This window comes from Perna viridis, chromosome 10 (assembly GCF_037379345.1).
Source record: "Perna viridis isolate PV_CMFRI_1.1 ecotype Kerala chromosome 10, ASM3737934v1, whole genome shotgun sequence".
In the NCBI taxonomy this organism is placed as follows: Eukaryota; Metazoa; Mollusca; class Bivalvia; order Mytilida; family Mytilidae; genus Perna; species Perna viridis.
The window spans coordinates 37305744-37331240 of NC_142454.1; the positions used below are offsets into that span (position 1 = coordinate 37305744).

At 32.8% G+C, this 25497-nt stretch overlaps 1 protein-coding gene across 1 annotated transcript; it reads right to left on the reverse strand.

Moving 5' to 3' along the window:
* Window positions 1-17: 17 nt before the first annotated feature.
* Window positions 18-18602, reverse strand: LOC148605655 (F-box/WD repeat-containing protein 7-like). Its single transcript, XM_088548356.1, has 13 exons — window positions 18523-18602; window positions 14444-14569; window positions 13822-13940; window positions 12079-12460; window positions 11498-11580; window positions 11191-11308; window positions 10492-10626; window positions 9860-10120; window positions 8897-9010; window positions 8206-8387; window positions 7184-7409; window positions 6081-6291; window positions 18-5074 (listed from the first exon to the last, which is right to left on the reverse strand). Exons 2-13 carry the CDS (start codon window positions 14546-14548, stop codon window positions 4794-4796), a joined length of 2217 nt encoding a protein of 738 aa, XP_088404482.1. The 5' UTR covers window positions 14549-14569; window positions 18523-18602; the 3' UTR covers window positions 18-4793.
* Window positions 18603-25497: the final 6895 nt, after the last annotated feature.

The following is a 25497-nucleotide window of genomic DNA, read 5'->3' on the forward strand; positions in this document are numbered from 1 at the left end:
AAGAATCAAGAAACAAATAATAGTAAATATCTATATTTAATTAATTTATCCATCTCTGTACACAACAAAACAAACAAAATGTGACAAAACATGGCTTACACCATTTAAAAAATAAATCACAAAATATTTTTTCAGTTCTATGTTAAGACAATTTCTAATTTCCATCAAACAAAACATACTTAACATATAACTAATTGTGAGCTGGCATCATTGACTAAAGAATCTGTTCATTGAAACTTCTGCTCCACATAATTTAGATATGAAGAAAACGCTAAGGAGAAAAAAAAATGTTTATAATTTAAATTATAAAAAAAAAAAAAGCAAAAAACAAAAAATGGAGTTTTAGCAGTAGACAAAAAATTCAAATGCATGTAGTTCAAGAGTTTTTTGAGATGAACAAAAAAAGTCATCCATATGATTTTAGAATAATGTGGTAACAACTTGGCAATTACTGTTACTTTTTGTCAGGCAAAGCATGACAGACTGTAAACTTCTTTTGCAACAAATATTACAGCGAAACCTGTCTAAACCAAACCCTCTTTTAGACTTAAAAATGTATTTGGTTGAGACAGGTGTTGGGTTAACCAATGTTCATAATTCATCTTGAGAGGCCTTGAGCTGACATTTTTTCATCCCAGTGGGGTTGCTGTCTCTTAAGATATATTCATCATATCAATTTTCATATTTAAATTGATATAAAGGGACTATCTAAAGTGTCTGGTTTTGTCAGATTTTCAGATAATTCTTGGTTTGGTTTAGACAGGTTGCATTGTATTACTTAGTAAGCCTATTGCACAATAATGACTTTAGATCATATATAAGGCCAAAAAAATAAATGCTTCCTGATACCTGACCAACCTGGAATTTTTTTTTGCCTTGGTAACAGGAAACAGATGTGTATTTTTTTTGGCTTAACAAGTCTTTTAGCATTTTAAAACATGTATAATACAAGTTGTTTACAAAACTTACTGTAAATAACAAGCAGTAAAGATATTAAACTGCAACAGATATATCGACAGAAGGGCAACTGTGACTGTGACACAAGTACATGTAAGCACCAATAATTGTACATATATCTGTTGTAATTCTTTATTTTATTACCGATAGTTCATAAATCTATAATTGAAGAGTGCTGTATTTTTAGCAGTCTGAGAGCTCAGCTCTTGTTTTGACCTGAAAGCTAATGAAAGTTCAGTACAGTAACTTTTTGTTGTTTTAAGCACAGTCAAATAATTGTTCTCTTTAAAGCCAAGTAAGTTTCTTAAAGTCCATAACTTTGCAGTAGAATTGAAAACAGAACATTTATAAAGATAATGATACTTCTAATTTTCACATACTAATGAAATTTATGCTTCATCATGTATTTAATTAAAGGAGGTAGACCTGGGGTGAGGGACATAACTCTTGAAATCAGTGATATGTTTTAATAATATTCAATTTTATCATAGCATATCAAGCTTTCATTGGAAATAAAATGAACTAAATCAAAGTTACTTTGATGCTTAGATGAAATTGATGTAAAATGCTTCACACAAACATTAAAATGATTTATAATAGTTGTGTCCCTTACCCTAGGTCTACCTCCTTAAAAAGTTAAAAACAGAGAAGTGAACACAAGAAGAAATATTGCATCAAAGTATAAGTCTCTTACGGTGAAATCTTAAAAACAAGTGAGTAATAGATTTCTATTTTTCATTTCTAATGTGACAATTCTATCCAGTTCTTGAAGGTATACCATTTGTCAGTATTTTAATTCTGATTATGTGAGTTTTCATGTTGAAATCATCTTTTAAAATACTACACAGGAAAAAAATACAACATTAATTTTTCATATGTTTGAAAAACATGTTTTGTTTATGTTTACGACCACAAAGAAAAACCTATTTTTAGAACTAATAAATTAATTCATGAAAAACAACATAATATTGTACATTAGTTAACATGTTTTCAATAAGACTTCTATTTTTAAAAAGTATACATGTAGTCTTCATGTAACTTCCCAAAACATGTTTCCATGTGCTTTACATGCACAAACAAAAATATTTTCATACCGGTCTTAAATACATGTAAATGACAACATGTTACAAATTTAGAAGTTTGTCTTTCTATCATTCTTATAATCAACCATAAATAGGCTGCAGCATTTAAATTTAATCATTCCAAGTTTTCTGCATACAAATGAGATTATGAGACATTTCTATTTACTGTCAAGTTGTTTAAGAAGTGACAAGGGTGATTTTTTAATTATTTACAGGCAGAAAAAAAAAATGAAAGAAGAATTTTTTTAACTGATATTGCGATTTAAATAATCAATTATGCCTCCCTAAAACAGACATGGAAGGGCCTGAAAACCAAGGAATTACTTTAGATGATCTTATCCATATAATGAAGTTGTCATCAAATATTTAAGTAATAATAAATATAATAGAAGTACACAATAACAGTAATAAAGTCCTCTCTTCAGAGAGTTGACACTAATAAAAAATACATTCTTCAGCTCAAAGAAAAAAAAAACTTGCACTTCAAGTAAGATCATCCACACAAACATACCTAATAACAGTAAACACGGCCACCAACACACTGAAGTTTACACATAAAAGGAAATATTATCAGACCTCACTACACACACATTTACAGCACTTACAAGATTTAAGAATGTACTTGAAAAATATAAAGTTATATTGATAGAAATGAAACAATTGCAACCTTTGTAATGGTAATTAGGCATAGCAAACAAAACAATTGATGACTGAGTAAATACTGGGTTCAATTACAACATGCTAACATATGCCAACTGCTGATAATTTGAGAAAAAAAAATTAATCTGACCAAATAAGTAGAGGACAAACTGATTTTGAGGACAGATTCTCCAGGACTTGCTGATCCTCAGAAAATTTCCAGGAGTACAAAATGTTCCCATAGAAATATCAGTACCAGTAAGAATCAGGCAGTGGGTGAAACATGGTATGAAAAAACCCACCATTTTATAGTTTAATTCAACTATTTTCACCACCAGAATCAAGGAAAACAAACAAGATTTTCCATATCATGCTAGATCATTGGATAACAATTTCTTTGAAATGCAATGAAAATGAACATTTCATGAGCAGATAACTGTCAAAAACCTAATTTTTCTAACATTCTATTGAAAAATTTCTGAGAAAAAGCCAGTAATGCAAAGATTAAATAAGGGTCTTTTCAAATAGAGAAGGTATCCTTGAGTGATATCACATTGTCAGATCGGTGGGTTTTTGTCAAGCATGTTTCTGATTTTTCCCATGTTGCCTGATTCTTACAAACACTTACACTTAAGTCCTCTAAATGATCCGTTAACTTTCTTGGACTATAATCCACCACACTTCAAAGATCTTTTTCTTGTACACATAAATAAAACATATAACTACACAACTGGGAAATTTTCCTTTTTCACCAATCAACAACACATTTTACAAAATAAAAGAACAGTCTTTTTGTTGTTGCATGAATCAACATTGTTTCTCCAAATGATAAGATACATGTTAACTTGACTATTCAGTTAAGAATGTAATCATACAGAGATTAAATTTAATCATAACTTTTAAAGAGAAAAGAGGGATGTGACAAAGTGCACCCGACATTAACAGTAGAACTAGGTTGAAGTACAGATTCACCTATGTGTCATGCAGAGTATAGCAAGTCCATAATACTGTCAACTTCCTCAACAGTGTAAATACATCTTAATAGTGATTTGAGAAATGATATAACAGGGATGATTTTACGAGGTCAACAAACAATGCGGAAATTGGCATAATCTGCAGTAAATATACAGTAAAATAAAAAAGAATTGTATCGGTAAAATTCAGATTTGAAATGGCAGAAAAGAGGAAAAGAAAGTGGAGAAAGAAACTGTCTGGTTATATGAGAATCTGTTGTGAAAAAATAAAAGATAAGAAATATTTTTCAACAGAACTATGGAAAACATTTTTCAACTGAACTCAACCAAACTGTTTTGACTAATTTCATTACTTTTCCAACCCATATTTACAATACAGCTCTTTTTGGTATTGTCATCATAAATCTGACTTCCTGCAAGGCTGTACATAATGTAGACAACAAATTTGTGACTTATCACCTTTTTTTTATTTGCATGCTTCTTAGGTGTGCCTGTAGTTCAATATTCATTCAAGGAAAACATACATTCCATGATGAATTTGTACTGGAAAGAAATTAAATAGTCATAAATGTACATACACATTTATCGAATTTATAAATAAAATGCCCTATTAATCTGGAAAGTATTACATGTAGGTTAAAAATAACTAATATCATTTACTTCAAAACATAATAACTGACCGATATTGGTACCAAAGTCTATTGATGTGAATTTTCTAAGAAACATCCAACCAATATTACCAACTTAGTTCCATCCCTTATTAAGGAAAAATAAATTACAAACAGCCATAATGCTTTTAAAAAGCTATTAAAAAGCCTGGTATATGGTCTCATTTAAATGAAACCACAAAAATACACCAACAGCTGATTTCTACATTATTTCTTTTCTTCTATGATGTTCAACATCGATCCATTCCACTGAAAGTCAAGCACCAAGATGATTCTGAATAAAACTGGCATCTGTTAACCTTTAACCTCGCTGAAATTGACATCACCTTTTGAAAAGGTAAGGCTTATACAACAACCAGGATTCTAACAATGACAATTGAGCTATGCACCAAGGTCAATAAAAAGATCTCTCTTTCTGGCCTGAGTCTATATCAACCAGAACATTTCTACTTCTAATTAATTCGTATTCTGAATCAGTATAGAGATTTCTTCTCATCAACATCAAAGTCGAGAACATGGAGTTTAGTTTCCTCCGTCCCGTTCCTACTACCTACGGCACAAACAAGTTTAGTGTTACTACACCGGACACGCCACACAACACCGCCACTTCCTCCACTGTCTAGTGCAACCAGATTTCGCAGAAACTCTCCAGATTTTAAGTCCCAGATTTTCACCGTCCCATCATCAGATGATGTGATGACAAATTTTTTGTTGAACTGTAGACACGTTACAGCACTAGAATGTTTGTTCGGTCCTGAAAATTATAACAAAGAAAAAATATTAGGTTTTTCTGGGTTTGACACACCCTTCCCTGTTTGGTGGTCAACTACTTTTAAGGCAAAACAGATAGTCTGCAGACAGTAATGAAGGTACTGATCTAAGATCTTATAAAAAATAAGGCAAAATTTAAATAGCCCATTGGACTACCATGAACATTTTTCAAGTAGTCCTCTCCAAAATTAAAGTGGCATAGGACTACTGGACTACTGTTAGTGTCAAATCCTTGTTTTTTTTTTTTAATATATTTAACCAGTTCAATATTTCATTATGTAAAAAAATATCTTTAATGGGTTCTTAATTGTTTGTACAGGCTTTATCTTAAGTAGCACTCCTGCTAAGAATCATGCAAAATGTGATTCATGAGTGAAAAGCCTACATATTTTTATTTTTGATATTTCGTTTTAAGTACCATAGTAAACAGAAATTAACATACGGTTTTCTATATATCCCATGTTCTTAGGAGATAAAAATTATATAGAATGCACTGTAGATTTCAAAATTACGGAAGACAACTCTGTAAATGACATTCAACTATAAAAGAATCTACTGGATTTTCAATGTTGATTATCTCCTAAGAGCAGGCAGATTTGAATGAATAATTACACATTTCATAGTATAGACCTATAAAACAACTTAATTTCAAAAATAAAAATAAGTAGCCTTTTTTGGGGTGTATCATGTTTTTCAGATTTTGCAGGACTTACAAATACAGCTACTTAAAAGGTTTAGAGACATTTGTATTTAATTATTTAACATTTGGACCAATCTTGCATATTATTCTTGTTAATAGAACACATAAAAGTAAAAAAAAAACCAATAAGTAATAAAAGGAAGTTTTTAAAATGGATTCAAATATATCAAATGATGCACAATATTTATCATAAATTTAAATGTGAACAGCATTGTCTTTCTAACAATATAAATAGAAAGAAAAAATCACACCAAATTGACAAAAAAACATAGAACAGCTGAAAGCTCACCTTGCAAAGTCTGTAGACACTGGCCAGTTGTAATATCCCAAACTTTGACTGTAGAATCGGCATTACCTGATACTAGAATGTTGTCTTTCAGTTCTAAACCACTCGTCAATGACTGGTGTCCAATAAGTGTATGTAAACAGTTACCAGCCTCTACGTCCCACACTCGGATAGATGTGTCCAAAGAACCACTAACTATGTGCACGCCATCAAACTGAAATTAATTTAATTCATTACTAAACATTTTTCAACAAAACAATGAATTATTAGGAAATATAACAATCTTGTACTTAGTAATGAATCATGAATAATATTTAAATATTACAAATTACATATGAGATTTTCAATAAAGAATAGAGATTCTCATTATCCCAACCGTTTTTTTATGCTGTCTTCAAAATTGACCACAAGCCAAACAGCCATGGCTGGTGAAAATGCTGGTTGGCTTACAGAATTTGGCTAGCATGCCAACGATACTATATAAATTCATTAAAATTATTGAGCTCGGGCTTGTTGTCAGGAATTTATATGGCAAAGACTGTTTATGTGTGTCTATAACCCTCTGATTTTACACTAGTGAACCATCAAACCTAAAATCAAAACATTTTTTTATAAATATCTATCTTTCTGTTGAAATCCATTTTAAATTATGCTGATGATTACATGGACTAAATTGTCAAAATAATGAGTTTCAAACACTTCAATGAACCCAAATTTTGTTGAGAAGGGCAGGCTACTATTTCTAACTCTGATATAATGTTGTTAAAATATTAATATTGTGAAAAAAGTTGATACTGTAAAAATACTAATTTTGCAGTAAATTTCAGGGATGATTTTACGAGGTTTACAAACAAAGCGGAAATTGGCAAAATCGAAAGTAAATACACAGTAAAAAAAGAATCGTAACAGTAAAATCCAGATTTGAAATAGCGGAAAAAAATCATCTTTGAAATTACAAGGATTCTGTCAACACATTTGTAGATATTACTTTTTGCTGTTATGAAAAACAACAGAGGTGATAAAAAAGTTTTACACAATTATTTTTTTCTACACTTATTTGTCTTCCATAAAATAGTATATTGAGAAAAATACTAGTTAAGCCATACCTGTAAAGAATATACCCTGTTTGTGTGCCCCTGTAGAGTATGAAGACAGGTTTCTGTTTCTGGATCCCACACTTTAACCATGTAATCATAAGCCCCACTGACGACCCGTCGCCCATCATACTGAACACACCGTACAGCAGCAACATGTCCCATTAATACATGTAAACAAGCACCACTGTCAATATCCCAAACCCGTAATGTAGCATCTCTGGATCCACTAACAACACTGAAATGGATCAGCATATCAGTAAAATTTAGCATGTTTTAGAAAACTTTTTATCATTGACACAGTACACACCATAAATCACAACCCATTTGAAGCCAATCTTTCTTTTTTTCAATCTAATCACAGATGTAGTTTTACAAAGCCAACCAAAAGGAGAAATAGTCAATATTGGACTTAACATACAGTAAAAAAAACCTGTAAATTCCAGATTTAAAATAGCAAAATTCTGCTTTAAAGCAGAAAAAAATCAGGCCTGTTATCAAAATTTGACCTACAATGTATCATTGTTCTCATCTTCTGCTGTATTTAGAATTTAATGGCACAACATACCACTTCCAGTTCTGACAACCTCTCAAGTTAATCAGCTTTCAGTAATTCGAAAGCATTCTTCAAAAGGAAAAACTTGAGGATTCTGAAAAGGTCACCTTAACAGAAAGTACAATGGAATGATTACCTGCAAACAGTGCAGAAAGGAAAAATCAGTAGGTCAAATTTTAATCAGATTGACTAATGGAGCACACTATCAAAATACTCCATTGTTTGATATTTTTCCTTAGTTTCCCTAAACTTTTCTCTGAAAATGTTTGCTGATAGGTGTAATACAATTAATGGAAATGACACAGAAATATTTCAATAATTGTGAAAAATTTAAGTCAGTTGTTATAGAAATGTTTTAATGGACTTCACACTATTACTGCAACAGAACACATTTTGATATCAAAACTTCGCAATCTGCTCAGAACTGTCAAAATATGAACATTACAGAATTAGTATTATTCTAAAATTCCATACTTACACATTATTATGTAAATGCATACAGCGAACTGTAGACGAATGCCCATATAATGTATGTATGCACTGGCCTGTATCTGCATTCCACACCTTTAATGTACGATCTGTCGACCCACTAATGACCACATTACTGGACATCTGGGATGACCAGACACCACCAGTGTGTCCTATCAATGTCCTTAAGCACTGAAAGAGTAATCAGTTCAACATTAAAATATAACCACATTATATAACTTAACTTTTGTTTTCTTCCTTCATAAATTTCAAGCTACATTTTTTTCATTTATTCTATGCTTAATGTATATTGTAAGTGTGCAATTAAATTATTTAATAATATATAACTATCTTATCATTCTTCCAATGTCCTGATAGTTTCAACCTTAGGTCACTGCTGTAAAACTAAAACAATATAAGCAATTTCCAAAGTCAGACAACATCACATCAAATCAATTGTGACGTTGCCAAGTAACAGAACATCAGTTTGGGAACACTGAAAAGAACATTACATCTCATCCTCTCAGACTATTTAACATTTTTTCTATCTAAACTTCGTAACTACTGTCATTCTAAATATAAACAGTCATGACTAATGAGCATGTCTTTCATACAAACATGGCCTGTAAATAAAATCTTTGAAAACAATAATCCTTGCATGTGCAATAAATCTTCATCTTGCTTTTATATATTTTTCATACCTTTCCACTAATAGCTGACCACACTTTGAGAGTATTATCATCAGATCCACTGACAATTCTATTCCCACAAAACTCTAAACATGTGATCACATGATCATCATGTCCTTTGAGTAACTATAAATAGAAAAAAATGTTACATGATTAAAATAAGTACAAAGTATCCAACTTGAAATGTAACAGGTATTTACATTTCATCAATAATTGTGCTATTATGACCAAAGCACAATACACTTTGCAGATGATAGATTAAGGCCTACATCTAAATCTTTTGAAGGTTCTCACAATTAAGTATAGAACCATTCTGTGTAAGATAGCAGTCCCTACTCAAAGTAATAAGAAACTTCATAGAAATATGCACATTGATGGTGAAACATTTAAATATAAGATAAAAATAACTAGTCGTATGCCACCTGCTGCTACAAAAAAACAGGTGAAGTGCAAAAATCCCATCACTCTGAACAAATTTTCAAATCAAAATGACAGCACAATATATAAGATATATAAGATGTAACTACAAAAAATGACTAACAATCCTACAAAATTTGAAAAAAATCTGTCCAGCAGTTTTCAAGCAATTTTTTTTTCAATTTGTCTTACTTAATTACAACAAACACCCGAGTGATATTTGATGTACCGTCTTTCAAGTTTGAATAACTGTCAATTATGGGGAAAGTTATGACAAAATGATTATGATTGACAGCTATGCATATTTAAAAGACAGTGTCCAAAAGGTCACAAAGTCGCTTTTGACAAATCAGATTTATAGACAATGTGTCACAATCATACAACCAACCACAACATTGAAAATTTGAATATCACTAGTTCATATCACATGGACCCATGACATGACGTCACAAAATACCTGGCAGTCCAAGAAGTTGATAAAACAACCAAAGAGAAATACATGCACATCCCTTCAGTTCACACTTCTTTTGATTCTCTTTAAATTATATTATTTCTTACCTTAGGAGCAGGAATTTCTCCAATTCTCCAATTCATTTCAATTTGATGCTGCCTCATATAAAGAGATTTCCAGGGACATCTAGAAGTATGACGTCTCCTGAGGCGATTGCTGCCATACACCAAATTCTCATCAATACTCTCCTCTCGACATTTTTCCCGCCATAACAGGTTGTCTTCGGCTAAGACTCTCCAGTAACGACAGGTTTGAGCCGCTTTAAGTAATGACTTTGGTTCCAGAAAAGACAGCACATACAAGGCAAGCTGGATAAAAGAATACAAACAAAAGTTTCAAGACATTTTCAGATTTATGTTAAGTGAGTTTCACATAAATTACATGTTAAGTAAGTTTCATATAAATTACATGTTAAGTAAGTTTCACATGAAGTTCATGTTCAGTGAATTTCACAATAAGTTCACTTAAAGTTAATATTAAATAATGCTTTACACCTGAATTTCATGTGATCAATACTTGCCTGTGTTTAGGTTTGACATAGTTTAATGTTTAACATGGAATGCACTATGGACACTGTCCCTAAAATATGAAGCACATCAAAAGAACTGATATATGAAAGAACCACTTGTTATTTTAAATTCATGTGAAGAACACTGGTAATTCTCTGAAAATACTTCACCTCTTTTGGCAGTAATGAGATAAAGTCTCGTTGGAATTGAGGTTCTATCACTTGCATCATATGTCTCACTTGAGTGGGATCACAGTGTGTGATTAGCTCATCTAGAGCCATCAATCGCTCAGCATTGCCCCAGTTCTGAAAATAAACAATTGAAAGTGACCATTAAATATACTGTACAACAGCAACTCTGTTCAACATCAGTTTTTGGTCAATGTTAGACTCATGAATTTCCATCTTCTAATGAACAAGTGATATTTTATGTGGGTCCTTGGTTTTCTTTACATTGACTTCATTATTTCATGTCCAAATTTCCATTATACAAAAAAAATAAAACGACAAAATCAGAAAAAAAATTAAGTTTTTGTCAAAAGTTCAAAAGAGTATAACTCCCACAAAAGTCTTTGGTAATATAAATATAATACATATAATGACCAAATTACCATCAAAGTTTAATGATAGTTGTTGCAGTAGTTTCCTATAAATTGTATTTACAATAGTGTGACAAACGTACAGACGGACAGAAGGACCGACTGGGCAAAAACAATGTCTCCCCATCCAGAAACATTAATATAATTGAGATGTTATTGGTAAAATCTATATGTGTTAAAAGCAAAAATATTGGAATTTTTTGAAATATCACATCTCTGAGATGTCGAATGTATTTCTCTAATCAACGAAAAATGTAAAAATATGTATTACCTGGAATATCTGAAGCCATTCAGCTAACTTGTCAGGTGGGTGTTCTTTTGAGGGAATCCTCATTCGTTGTGCAGCGATAAGGTTCTGACGAGAAGATTTTTGTAAGTTGATGAATGTGCTGAAATGAAAATTAGTACAAAGTCATAAATGCCATTTACTGTAAAACAAAATTAAGTGAAAAATAGAACCCTCTTACAACTAAGTGATAAACAGTTTGCTATGTAACTGGTCATACTTATTTCTGTCGCAGACATTTAAAACTGGTATTTTCCCTATATTTTACTCATAAGTTTTATTCTATTTTTACCTCTGATACTCTCCATCTCGACAAAATTTCTTCCCTGGTGAGGAATCTGGTTCTTCTTTAACGATATGACCTTTTCTCTTCATCTGAAAAAAAAAGTAACATATGTATGTGATTTGATCACTTTTGTCTTTAATAATATCGCATATTAACCTGTTCAATTTTGTAAAACAAATTTCTTCAGTCTTTGTAACTTGTTTTAATTGTAAGTAACCACTAGTTTCTGAATAGCCAACTACTTTCATGAATTTTATGTAGAATCGATAGAATATTTATATTTTTTTCCCAGTACTTTGCTTTTTTTTCTCTCAATTACCAAGAAAATTTACGGCATATTGGAATAACTTAATACTGTGTTCATTATATTACATACTCATACCTGTTAACCCTTCCCACATTGGGGGAGACTCCCACAAAAATCAATGAAAAATTTAGAATCTCCCATCTAAAAATGTAACATTTGTATATGGTTTTAAATTAAAATCACTGTTTTTTCTGTGAAAAATACCACATTTGCATCAAAAATTTGTGTTTACAATAAAACACCCACATAAACTGTTCCAAAGGTTTACAGGTATACATACCACATGACTTCCAAAGAGTCCATTGACAGGAACCGGTATCCTGGACTTAGCTGGACTCCCTCCTGGTGTAAACGGACTCTCATCCATTTCATCTCCAGAATCAAGGTCAGACATGTGATGATCCCGGGAAGCTGTGCTACTAATATCATCAACATTTTCCTCTGCAGACTTGAACAAAGACCTTTGGTTATGTCTTATGGAGCGGGCAGACAATCCACTTGTCGATGGCTGGCCTTTGAGATCGGTGGGTGTTACACATGAAGACACATGTGCCTTGCTGTCTGAGGCTAGCCCACAAGTGGACGCATGTCCCCTGCCATCAGATGTTCCACTTGTAGAGGAGTGCCCCTTGCTTTCAACATTCTCCTTAGCTTTTGGGGTCCTGAGAATAAAATAGCAATTAATGTATACATACATGTACATCAGGACAAAAATTACTTATGTGCTGATTAATGAAATCCATCATCTCTAACATGTATTATTACAGATTGTCAAAAAATTAATACGTCCAGTTATGCCTTCAGATATTTTCGTATGTGTTACAGTAAATTTTTAACCAAAACATACCTGTTAACCCTCCCACATTAGGGGGGAGACTCACAAAAAATCAATGAAAGATTTAGAATCTCCCACATAAAAATATAAGATTGTGGAAGGTTTTTTGTTAAAAATCACTATAATTTCTGTGAAAAATATATTGGACTTTACAATAGAATTCTTACATTTTGATTTTACATAAAAATCTCTTACATGAGACTCTGTACATGGGGGAGAATCTCCCACATGAAGATGATGAAACTGCTCTGAAGGTATGACAAAAAGAGAATATTACACATTACCAATGAATATGCTTAATTATCCATAATATGTACTTTTTTCATTTGATCTTGTTGACAGACTTTTTCAGTCTCTCGTATATGACAAGATATTTGAAACACTGGAAGCATTTGTGATGTCATCAGAACCAAGAGTTTTGAATGAAAATATGACACATACCAACAGTTTGAAGTCCCACCACAAGTCCAAAATTTTGAAGTACATTAAAATAATACTAAATGCAATGCTGAGAATACCAATAAACAGAATAATAGTTACTTTCGATTTTGATCCTGACAATATAAAGTTGACTCACACTTACCTGGTTGTTGAGATGTTCCACATGATATTGTCGAGATCAAAATCGAAAGTAACAATTATTCTATATATTACACACAGCTCAAAGATTTTCACATGTTGTAGGTCTAACAAATTAAATATATGTTTATGTACAATTAGGCAAGTGATGTGATGATACACTAAAATGAAAGTATATTGCATAACATTTCTTGCTGAAAAGTGAAGAGAGATAATTTTAGGGATTTTATCAGAGGCTCATTGAATTTATTTCACCAATAACAGTTTCTGCATATTTACACCAATTAAAAATATTGAAATGTTTGATTGATTGTACCAAAAACACAAATCACAACCCACCCCTTTTTTCTTTATAACTTTTGGATCTGCCACTGCCACACATGCATATAATTTTGATTCCCTCAATAACTGTATATAGCATTATATTATATTACAATATAGAATTGAGCAAGCCTCTTACATGGAGCTGTGCTTATTTTTCAGTGGAAAAACAATTTTCTGAAAGATTTCCTTGAAAAATAAAACACACATTTTTAACACCATACTGGTCTTCAGAAAGCGGTACTAAGATAACATCTGATTGAAATAAACTGCAAATACACTGTGTACCTGACAGCTTTGCGTTTCCGTGTACTACATGTCAGCTGGTTCCGACTCTGTTCAACAATACATTCGCCAACTCCAGGAACATTGCTAAGGTCGTCAATGGTGTTGAAACTGCCACAAGACTATGAACAGAAATTGTCAGCACAATAGTACAAATCACAATCTTGAATGCCCAAAGAGGCAAAAACATTCACTTTTCTTCTTAACAAGTTAAATAAAGATTTCATATAAATCACAGACTGTGAGAGTACAGTCACAAAATTGGAAAAACAGTTATACAAGCTTGTTGGTAATAGGAACAGTATTCATATGTGATTCTGAATAAGTTTTGACTTTCACTAGACATTTCAACAATTACCAAAAATCATTTTATAATGATTAATTTGACATTTACGACTATGCACAGGACCTAATCTAGAAATGACAAGAAGTTTTAGTAAATTCTGTTTGAAAAAAAAACATTACTGACATTTTTGTCTATATCATACAAAAAATTCTCCCTGACAAAGACAAATGGAAGAAGTGAGCACAAACCAGTAGAATTTTTTGTTCATTTCTTTCTAGATTAGGCCCTGTATGTGTGCAACAGACCACAAGTAATTTGCACTACTTCAATACTGAATACCTTTCTATACTTGACTATTGCCTTGGCTTTACGTAGACCGATACCATTCAGTTTCTCAAAGTCTTCTACACTGGCCTTGTTGATATCTATTTTCTTGCATGCCATGACTGCAAGTCATCTTTGTACCTGAAAGACAAAGACAACAATTGACATCAAGAAAAGGAAAAAACTGGGACCGGACATGTACCGTATTTTCCAGACTGTAAGTCGATATTTTTTTCATGAAAGTGTCCACCTCAACTTATCATCCACTTCAACTTAACTAACGATTTTTCAAGAAAAATGTTCATCAACAATGCATTTCATTAGATTTATTTAGTTCACTTCTGATTGCATTAATTCAAAATTTTTGGAAAACTACAATCAATGAAAGGGTCACTCAAAGAGTCAAACTGGCGATTGAATTCGAATGTTATTAATCATTGCCAATATCCTTAATGAATGATGATGTTAATAAAAACTCTGAAACCGTTAAAATATATAAATGAACTCTAGAAGATACGTTAACAAAACTCCTTTACCGCTCGTAATTATGACCAATTCATCAAACGAATTTCCCACTTATTTCACACATGGCTGCCCACGTTAGACATGTTTACGATTTCGTACTGCTGATGATCTATGGCTTCAGAACCACTGACATGCCATTCAATAAATGTAATAGAACTCACGGACAAAGTACACTTAACAAATACACAGATATTTAATTCAGAAATCTTATACTTAGTTACATGAACATCGCTGGAATAGTATGCTGTTAAAAACAAACCGCACAACTGAGATCTCCGCTGACACATACGATATAAATGCACACATCTGACCCTCGACTTATCTGTTTTTTTCGTCAATTTTGGTAAAAATTAGACTATTTGACTTATACTCCACATCGCCTTATACAGTCGAACCTCGATGTGTCGAACTCGGATAACTCGAAACCTCAGATAACTTGAAGTAGTCTGTCAGTCCCGGCAAAAGCTCCCTTTACATAATGCATTAAAAACCCTGATGTATCAAACTCTGATAAGTCGAAATCCTGGATAACTCGAGGTATTCACCCAGTCCCTCTGATTGCTATATAATGCAAATTAACCCTGATGTCTCGAACTTCGGTAATTAAATAATTGTTGACATATTGGTGTGAAATCTGATTGTTTTATTACCTTAATTGGCTTCAGTGAAAGAGTGAAAGGTTAATCTGTGTTTGTATAACGTTTATCAGAAGCGCGTGTATAGTTAACCTGTTGATATTTAAATGGCTGGCGTTATTTAGTGTATTTGATGAATGTATATTGTGTACAAAAATGAAGAAACGAATCTGATTAACTAAGCCCATTATTTTAAGTAAATATGACAATAATGCAATGATTATGGACGATTAATTAAGATAAAACGAATCAGGCTCTTCTATTTTTTGACAACAGTTCACGTGTCAAATAATTAGTTGTTTCTATAAAAGGGGGGTTTGCATTATTGCATTCAAACAGTTCACAATGTTAGCTGAGCAATCTAGTGAAGGAACTGGCTCAACCAGTGGGATAGCTAGATCAGCTAAACGTAAACTGAATGTAAAGTCTATTGAAGAAAAGTACCAAGCAGTTATAGAGGTAGAGAGAGGTTTAAAAACAAAGTCTGAAATTTCCCGTAATTTCAGAGTTCCAGCCAATACTTTGTCCACTTGGATAAAAAATGCAGAAAAAATTAATGATGTATACCAGCAAAGAAGTTTTGGTCCAGACAGAAAGCGTATGAGGATGGCTTCTTATGAAGACGTTGAAAAGGCATTACTGAAATGGTTTACCAATGTAAGAGACCAAAACCTGAGGAATTTGCCAAACGACTAAATTATCCTGACTTCAAATGTAGCAATGGAAAACAGAATAGATTCAAAGAAAGACACAACATTACATTCAAAAAAATATGTGGGGAGGCTAAGTCTGTTGACGATAAGAGCGAAGCAATGAATGAATGGGTTACAGAATTACACAGCATCATGATAAGAGTTTTCACCTGATAATATTTTTAACGCTGATGAAACTGGCTTATTCTTTAAGCTACTACCAGAAAAAAACCTAGAGTTCAAGGGTATTGATTGTAGCGGTGGAAAACGCAGTAAAGAAAGATTGACGGTGATGGTGTGTACCAACATGTCCGGATCCAAGAAAGTTCCCCTACTGGTCATTGGTAAAGCAGCAAACCCAAGATGTTTCAAGAATGTGAAAACATTACCAACTGACTATGACTCAAATAAGAAAGCATGGATGACCTCTGAAATCTTTACTGCATGGATCACCAAACTTGACAAGAAGTTTCAACGACAGCAATGGCGAATCGCCATGATTATAGACAACTGCCCAGCCCACCCGAAAGTGAAAGGTATAAAGAATGTTCCATTGGTATTTCTTCCACCCAACACAACCCTGTGACCAAGGCATCATTCAGAACCTGAAAGTACACTGCAGAAAGAGAGTAATGTTAAAGCAGATTTCATGTGCCGAGAAGAAAGTGGACTTCAACTTGAAAGCTCTTGACGCACTCAGACTTCTACGAGCATGGCTGTCCGTTACTCTGAATACTATCAACAATTGTTTCAGACATGCAGCTTTACTACTGACAGCATGGCAACCGTTACCCAGGAAGAAGAAGACGACGACGATGACATTCCTCTTGCACAACTCGCAGGAATCAACTTCAGAGAATACGCCAATGTTGATAGCGACATCCCATGTACCAAACCACTCACTGATGACGACATCATCAACCAGATCACCGACACACAAACTACCACAGAGCAAGACAGTGATGACGATGAACTGAATGTGCCAGAAAATCCTATTCCAACACTTGCTTCTATGACAGACATGACAGAAACCTACCAGAGCTACTTTGAGGCGCAAGACGACACAGAAGACTTTCTTCCACTAGTTGCCAAACTGAATGACTACTTTACAAGGAAACAATTGAAGAAAAAACTCAATGCAAAGCAGACAACCCTAACGAGTGACTTTGCAACAGGACTAAGTTTGTTCCGCGAGTGAATCTGTATTTTGTATGTATGATTTTGTGTAATCATTGAAAACTGTAATATGAATAGTGCTTGTTGTTTTTGTCCCTATTTGTGAGTACTGTATACATGTGTATGTTATATTTGTATAACATGTTTGCCTTCTTGCATGCGTATGTCAATAATATAAGTCAGTATGTCAACTGATAAGTTGTTTGTTTTCTTTGTAAAATTATCGGGGTAATGAAATTAAAAAACAAAATACAAAAAAAAAACAACCCCGATTCAATAAAAATATTGGAAAGATTTTATTTCCGGATGACAAATCACCTCGGATGTCTCGAACCTTGGACAACTCGAAAATTTTCTGTTGGTCCCTTTGACTTCGACTTAACGAGGTTCGACTGTAGTCCGGAAAATACGGGTACAAATGTACATTGTAAGTTATAAATTGCAGTATGTCTACAGCAAATATTTGTTAGAAATTCCACCAGCTTCATACATGTACAAGTGTACTGGTTCTATTATTACAAAGGGGGTAGTATCACAATTATTATATACCAGTACATATTATATTGTTTCAGCTGTAATACAATCAATGACCTTAAGACCACATGCAGGTCATTTTAAAAGCACATACTTGTCTTTCATCACCATCTAGTATTTAACAAATAACTGAACAATCTGTTTCGTGGAAAATTATGAAGCCTATTGACAGCAGACTTTCATGACATTCAGATCAAAGACCATTTATTTTTGAAGAAACTGGTACTGGATGACAAAGGGAAAATTAAGTGTCTGAGCATAAACCCAAGGCTCCATTCGATATTCGCCAAAGATTGCATTTAAGTTCCAAGCCTACCATAGTGGATGAAAAAGCGAGTGACTGCAGTTTCCTGCTGTAAAAAAACATTAATGAGAACAAAAAAAATCGAACAAAACAGGGTCGTGGCCGCGTATCCAGGAATCAGCTGGATCGATCCGTCTCTTCTCCGGATTCCATGGCAAAGAACTGTCATTCAAACTAAAGCATAGTCATCAACTTTTTATCATGCTGAATATGTGATTTTAATCTTACCTAGGGATGTGGCATTTATTGTGTAAACGTAGCAGAAAATGTTCGTGGTTCCTTCGCCATATTTATTTATCGAGTTAACGGAAAATCCCGAGTTTTCACGAGTCAACTTCCATCTTATTCCCCAAAATGAAAACTATACAACATAACATACTATGTACCAAATTAATTCAATAAAAAAATGTATTGCACCGAAAAAGATTTTTTTAAATCCCTTTGTCTACATGTTTAATATTGAAGTTGTTCGTGTAAATGAATTTCAATATGTCTCTTAAAAAATCGAATTTTTTTACTTATGCTTTTTAACAATTTTAAAGTATTTTAAAACTGAGTAGAACTTTCGTTATATGGTAACTATAATATATGATTAATGAATTGATTATTTACAAGTCGCCAGTTCAGGTATTTCGGAAGTATGCTTATATTCAATGCAATTTCCATCTTCACTAAGAACTTGCAATATATCAAATTCACCTTGAAATTTACTAGTGCCGAAAATAGCAACATCTATAGAGATATGGAAATATATAAATGTGCCATTCCTGTATATAACTGAACCCTAGCGGTTCTCTTGACAATACTACGGTAAAGATTTTATAGTAGACCTACTATGAAAATCATTGACTATACACTTATTTTTGACAGATGCACGGTTAAAGATATATTTTCTATTTTGCTATTGCTATTTTCATAAAACCGATAGGAATAAACATATTCAGTTTAAACGTATGTCTTTTTTTAAAAGGGATCAGACGATAAAAAAAAAAATAAATTTTAATTTTGCTTAGCAGGGGCAGATCCAGAGGAGTTGGTGCCCCCATTTTATTGAAAAAAAAATGACATTTTTATGTGTAAAATTGACGAAAAGTGGCAAGTAATATCCTATCGCACTCCTTTTTCTGAGTAACCTCGACTGGCACCCCCTTTTCAAATGGTTTTGATATGGCCATGCTAAGTGGTGCACCACACACAGGCGGATCAAAAGGGGGTGGGGTAGGCCGGCTCCATTGATTGTTTAATTGTTCAGTAAACTTTGGAAATCACTTGATCCCCCATAGGCAAACCCCCTACCCCATCGATTTTTTTCCATTCGCCACTGTCACCCACATACGCAGATATTCTCTCAAGAGAGAAAGAATCCAAAAATCTCATCGATGTTTTATACTAAGTGGTTCCGGTAACGTGCTACATTTTTTGCCGATGCCGACAAAATAACCATTTTTATAGTGTTTCGCCAGAGACCTATAATTAAATTACTGGTCTATGGTTTCGCTATTCTGTTTGTCTTAATTTGTATATTATCTTCAGTGTACGTTATTTACTTTCAAAACGAAGTTAATATTTTTTATGTTCTAAATTCACTTGTTCAACCGAACATATATTATTTATGTGCAAAACTTCTGCGAACTACTATTCAAACCCAAGCCACTTCTCTATCACTTTTTAATAAAATAATAAAACACATTTCTGATTTCGTCAGGCACTGTGACCATGTCGATTTAATATTTAATTACATAAACAAAACATATTGAAAATAGAATTAATGTCCATAACTACATCACTGAAACATTGGAATATATCCACAAAACGTCCAATACAGAAAAAAATAGCCAGAGTCCTGCCCAATAAATATACTGGCATTACAGTATATCTAAAAATAAACAAATATCATGATTGATAAAAATGAAATTGACCTTTTTATTACATAATTCATAATACTGTAAATATGTCTACACTATGTATGTACGTGGTCACCGCCCGACCTCGATAACTGAAAAAACGTGATCATCTCCTTTATATACTACCCGCGAAATTCAAATCGGTTCTTTCCCAATATAGACAATATAAACTACGTAACTGAAAATTACTACGCGTAAAGCACATGAATATAAATAGGATGTACATTTTACAGTATCATAGAATTATTCCGAATCCAAGTGCCTGTGATTCAAACTCCGTATGGACCGAAAGTGAAACTACTTCGACCTTGACATCGCTAGACACAAATGCTGAAGTACCTTTCTGTGTAAGAATCAGGCAATGGATGGAACATCATTATTCTTTAACTTAAATATTTTCAATAAATCTAATCACGAAGCACCTGTACTTTAAAAAAAAATACTGCTTATAGGGACCCGAAAGTATTGGAAAACTTTTCTACCATTTCAACTACAATTAACCTATCAATATCTAATAAAAGAAAACTTTACTAACAATTTTATGGTTATTTCTGGAACTTGTGAGGTATAAATACTTGGATAATGTAATAAAACATATGCATTTTTTCTTGATGTGCCACAATTTATACACATTTTGCCTGATTCTTACATATAGGAATACTTAATTGCGACAACAATAGGAACACAAATTTTCCCTATAGCTATTGACGACAGAGTGAGGAAATTTGAAAGGTATAGATTTGTGTAATTACGGACACGTAATTCAAGAGTTATAAATCATGCAAGTCTTAAATATTCTAAATCCCTTAATAGTGAGCGGAGAAAGAATATTTCGAATATTGTATAAGCGAACTAACTGGTAAAACTGATACAGGTGCGGAAAATAAAAGTTAATTTGCATTGCATGGGCCGGACAGCAGTTTTCTTTTCTGTTGAACACTTAAGTAATGTTTAGTACCATTAGCTTAAAAAATGTATGGGATATTTTTAATTAGAATATGTTTTTGAATATGTTTTACATTGTTCATAAACTATACCATTGCGAAGATCTCGGAATATATTAGCTCGCTATTAAGCAGATATAGACCTTTCCCAATTATAGATCACGAAGGAATATATCTTGTAATCCAGCCCTGTGCGGATCCGGGTGTCAAAAGAAAAAGCCCGCAGTAGCGCTAAGCTTGTCGAAGAAGGCAACTTAATAGCGCTCAGAACGGTGGCCGGGGCTAGAGCGCTCTGCATGCCCAGAAAGCAACTGGGTTGTGTGGCCCAGGTGATGGAATGGGGTATACACCTGGCATACTACATGCTGGGGTCGTCAGGCTTTAATACCGAAAACCGGACCGCCTCTGCCACAGGAGGCTAAATTGCCCGACCCAACCCACTTCTCCCTATTTCCAGTGGCAATTTTTGTATCCCATCCCATTTTTTTATTTCATCATCATTTCATGCTCATCGCCTGGATATAGCTGAAATATTGCTGCTCGGGGGTTAAATCCCAACAATCAATCAGTCAATCTTATAATCCACAGTTGCGGATCCAGAAGGGGGTGCAGGGAGCTGTCCACCTTTTTATTGGAAAATTTACCATTTTCATGTGTAAAATTGAAAAAAAGGTAAATAGTGTCCTAGCACCCCCTTTTTTTCTGAGGAACCCCGACTGGCACCCCTCCTTTTTTCCAAGTGTGTGGATCCTCCCCTCTGATCCACATCTATCTCAACACTTTAACTTGGTGTAAGAAATTATAACTTCATAGCATTGATACTCTACTAACACTTGCATGCTGTAAGTTTATCAGGAAGTGATTTCTTGTAACAAAAAAGTTGAACTTAACTTGCAGGTAGCATAAAGAACTATAAGGGACATACCTATACTTGTCGTCTTTCGAAGGAAGGCGAATGAAAGGACATTTTCTTCAGATACCACGGTTCACCCAGTCCGTTTACATAGTCCTAGCATTCCTACAATGCAAGAGGTTGGATTTCGGTTACTCCGTACTACAATTAGAATTACATCTAACCAGAAAGTGGCTTGTCTTTCATCAGGTAGAACACCAGTTTAGTATCGTTTTCTGTGTCATTCTGTTTGATTTCTTCTCTTCACTAATTCATGGACCAAACAGCAATTTATATAGTGAACTGCATATGTTACTGCAGAAACTAAATGCATTTGACTCCTGAAAAAAATCATTAAAGGAAAACGGAAGAGCCCCATCCAATATATTACTAGAACTAATAAAAAAAATAGGATATAAAGACAAGAAATGACCACATACAGGATATAACGATAACAACAAAATTACTGAACACTGATCCGATCAATAATCAAGTCTGTGCCCATTGGAATGCCAATTTGTTGACAATAACTCCTCCAAATGTGACAGATACATTATTAATAGAGGAAATCAAGCATACCACGAACCTGCTGTGTAACACACATTGCTCGGCTGCGATGTTTTTAGAAAAGTATGTGGATTTGTAACCAAGAAAAACAATTTTTCGGAACAGCAAAATATTTTAGAATAAGTCTTTTCAAAAGAGATTTCAATTTATCATGCGGCAATGTAGTGTAAAGAGTTGAGAAGTCAAAAGTTTGGAGAGAACTAATTTCCGAAAAGCCGCGAGATTTAAGTATTTGAAGTAAATCTTCAGAATTTTAAAGCATCCACATATGATTCACTTCAAGTAAACGAGTTACCCGGGCTCCAACAGTAAAAGAACACACTGATTTTAACAGCATATAACCACTGTCTAAGGGGTACTTGCATTCACCCTTGTATCCCATCAGGGACTTAACATTGCATACAGTATACACGTAAATACTTTCGGAACTCGCCCATCACGAAAGTGTATGGCAAACCATTGTGGAATTCATTACCTATTTATTAATATCAATAATTCATTTATTGATACCAATAAATGAATTATTGATATTAAGGATAAATTATTGATATCAATAAATATAACATATTTATTCTCATGTTAATAAATATTGATATCAATAAATGATTTATTAACACATTAATAAATATTTATAAACATGTTAATAATTAATTACTGATATCAATAAATAGCATGATTTATCAACATGTTAATAATTAATTACTGATATAAATAAATAGCACGATTTATCAACATGTTAATGAATATTTATTACACGTTATTAAATCATTTATTGATATCAATAAATTGATGAATTATTAACATGTTGATATATAGGGTGTTACTAAAGATGGTTAAATTGTGGTCAGAAAAGTGTTTGTAATTGCTTATTGTATTGGATATTGCCCAGCATGCATAATCCGGAATAAGATTTAATAACACATGAACTAGTATTTATTAATATGTTACTAACTCATTCAATTTATTGATATCAATAAATGATTTATCAACATGTTAATAAATATTTATCAACATGTTACTAATTAATCTATTAATTGATATCAATAAATCATTTATGCACATGTTGATAAATATTTATTAACATGTTATTAAATATTTATCGATATCAATAAAATGGGAATAAATTCCACAATGGCTTGCCATCAAAGTGCTACAGTTTTTGAAAATATTTTCGGTTAAATTGACAGACATAGTTAACAAAATCATAGACCTGTAATTAATTACAGGTCTATGACAAAATGGTGGACATATTACCCACAATTAGGCTTTCTTGTGTAATTATTCATCGAATTTATTTTTTTTTTGTTGTGAAAAAAAAAATTAATCAATGAGTTTACTTGATACATATCTGCTACGAGGAGGACAGTGGTCTAATTAAAAAAAAAAAAACAAACACACATTTCCTTTAATTTCAGAAACAGTAATATGGACAACCCTGTAGCTTACCATTTGAAGTGAATTAGATTTATTATGCCATCCAAGTAACATTTTTATACGTTTTTACTTACATTTATGTAGTAATGTCTAAAGCTTGGATTTATACACCAAGAAAAATCTATAGTACATTTAAAGTTTTCTGCCATTCAGAATTTAATTGAGTTGATTTCAGTGGCTGTATCAGTGACTCAAGAATATTTTTCCTTATCATGATAGGTTTTTATTCTGCTTTGGAGTTACATTTTTTTTCATACAAATCAGCATTGCTTTCTTCCTTATCAGTAAAGCAGGTGTAATCCGGACAGATTAGTTACTGGAAATATTGCTTAACAAGACTATCTATACATGTAATTCTTATACTAGTATTATTAATGTCCCTGGCTCAACATTTACATCTCTTCTACTTCAGGTTTCAAAGAGATTTGTATTTTCTATGCGTTTCTGGTTAGTTATTTAGTGTACATAGACCTTACTGCAGATTTAAGTATGGCATTATTTGTTGTTCAATTTTCAGGTCTTAATTTTGCTTTTGAAGTCCAATTATAAGCTGAAGATGTTTTTTTTTTACAGTATGGTTTTGGACAATTATGTTTTCTGCTGAATTTGGACAGAATAAGTGTTAATGTCTGTAAGAATCAGGCAGTGGGTTAAACATGGTATGAAAAAAACCCCATCATTTTAATAGTGTAATTTGACTAATTGCACCATCAGAATCAAGGAAAACTAACCAGATTTTCCATATCATGCTGGACCAACGAGTTACAATTTGACTGAAATGCACTGAAAATGAACATTTCAATGCAGATATCTCCATCAAACACTTCATTTTTAAACATTGTATTGAAAAATTTCTGAGCAAAGCCAGTGATGCAGAGTGCTATTTTTAAATAGAGAAAGCAGCCTTGAGTTGTATTACATTGTAAGATCGGTGGGTTTTTAATATGCATTTTTCTGATTTTTCCCATTTTGCCATTTTGCCAGACTCTTACAAGCACTTACACTTACGTTGTCATAAAAGTTTGGCATAATTTTACCATATATGCTGGAGATGACATTATATTTGCTATTTTGGTACACATTTTACATATTTGTTTCATTTATGCTTTCTAAATGGCATGTGTTTTTTTTCCATTTGTTATAATTTGATGTTCTTGATCCATTTTTTTTCTGAGTCATTTTATCTTTACACTTAAAAAAAATCAACAATCACTAGTCATCCTGCACGGCTTCATGTTATTGTAAATCATCATTATTTCAAGAAAATACCTCAAAAGTATGTTTATATATGTGATTTTATCTATTTCACTTAGTTCACTAATTCTTCATGTTGCCAGTGTGTGTAACTGATCAAAACTTTAATTTCATGGCTGTTGCTTTTATGGGCATTTTTCCCCAATCTATGCTTCACTTTTGCTACAACATCAGATTTCTTGGCAAGTTATGAGTAAAACAATGAAAA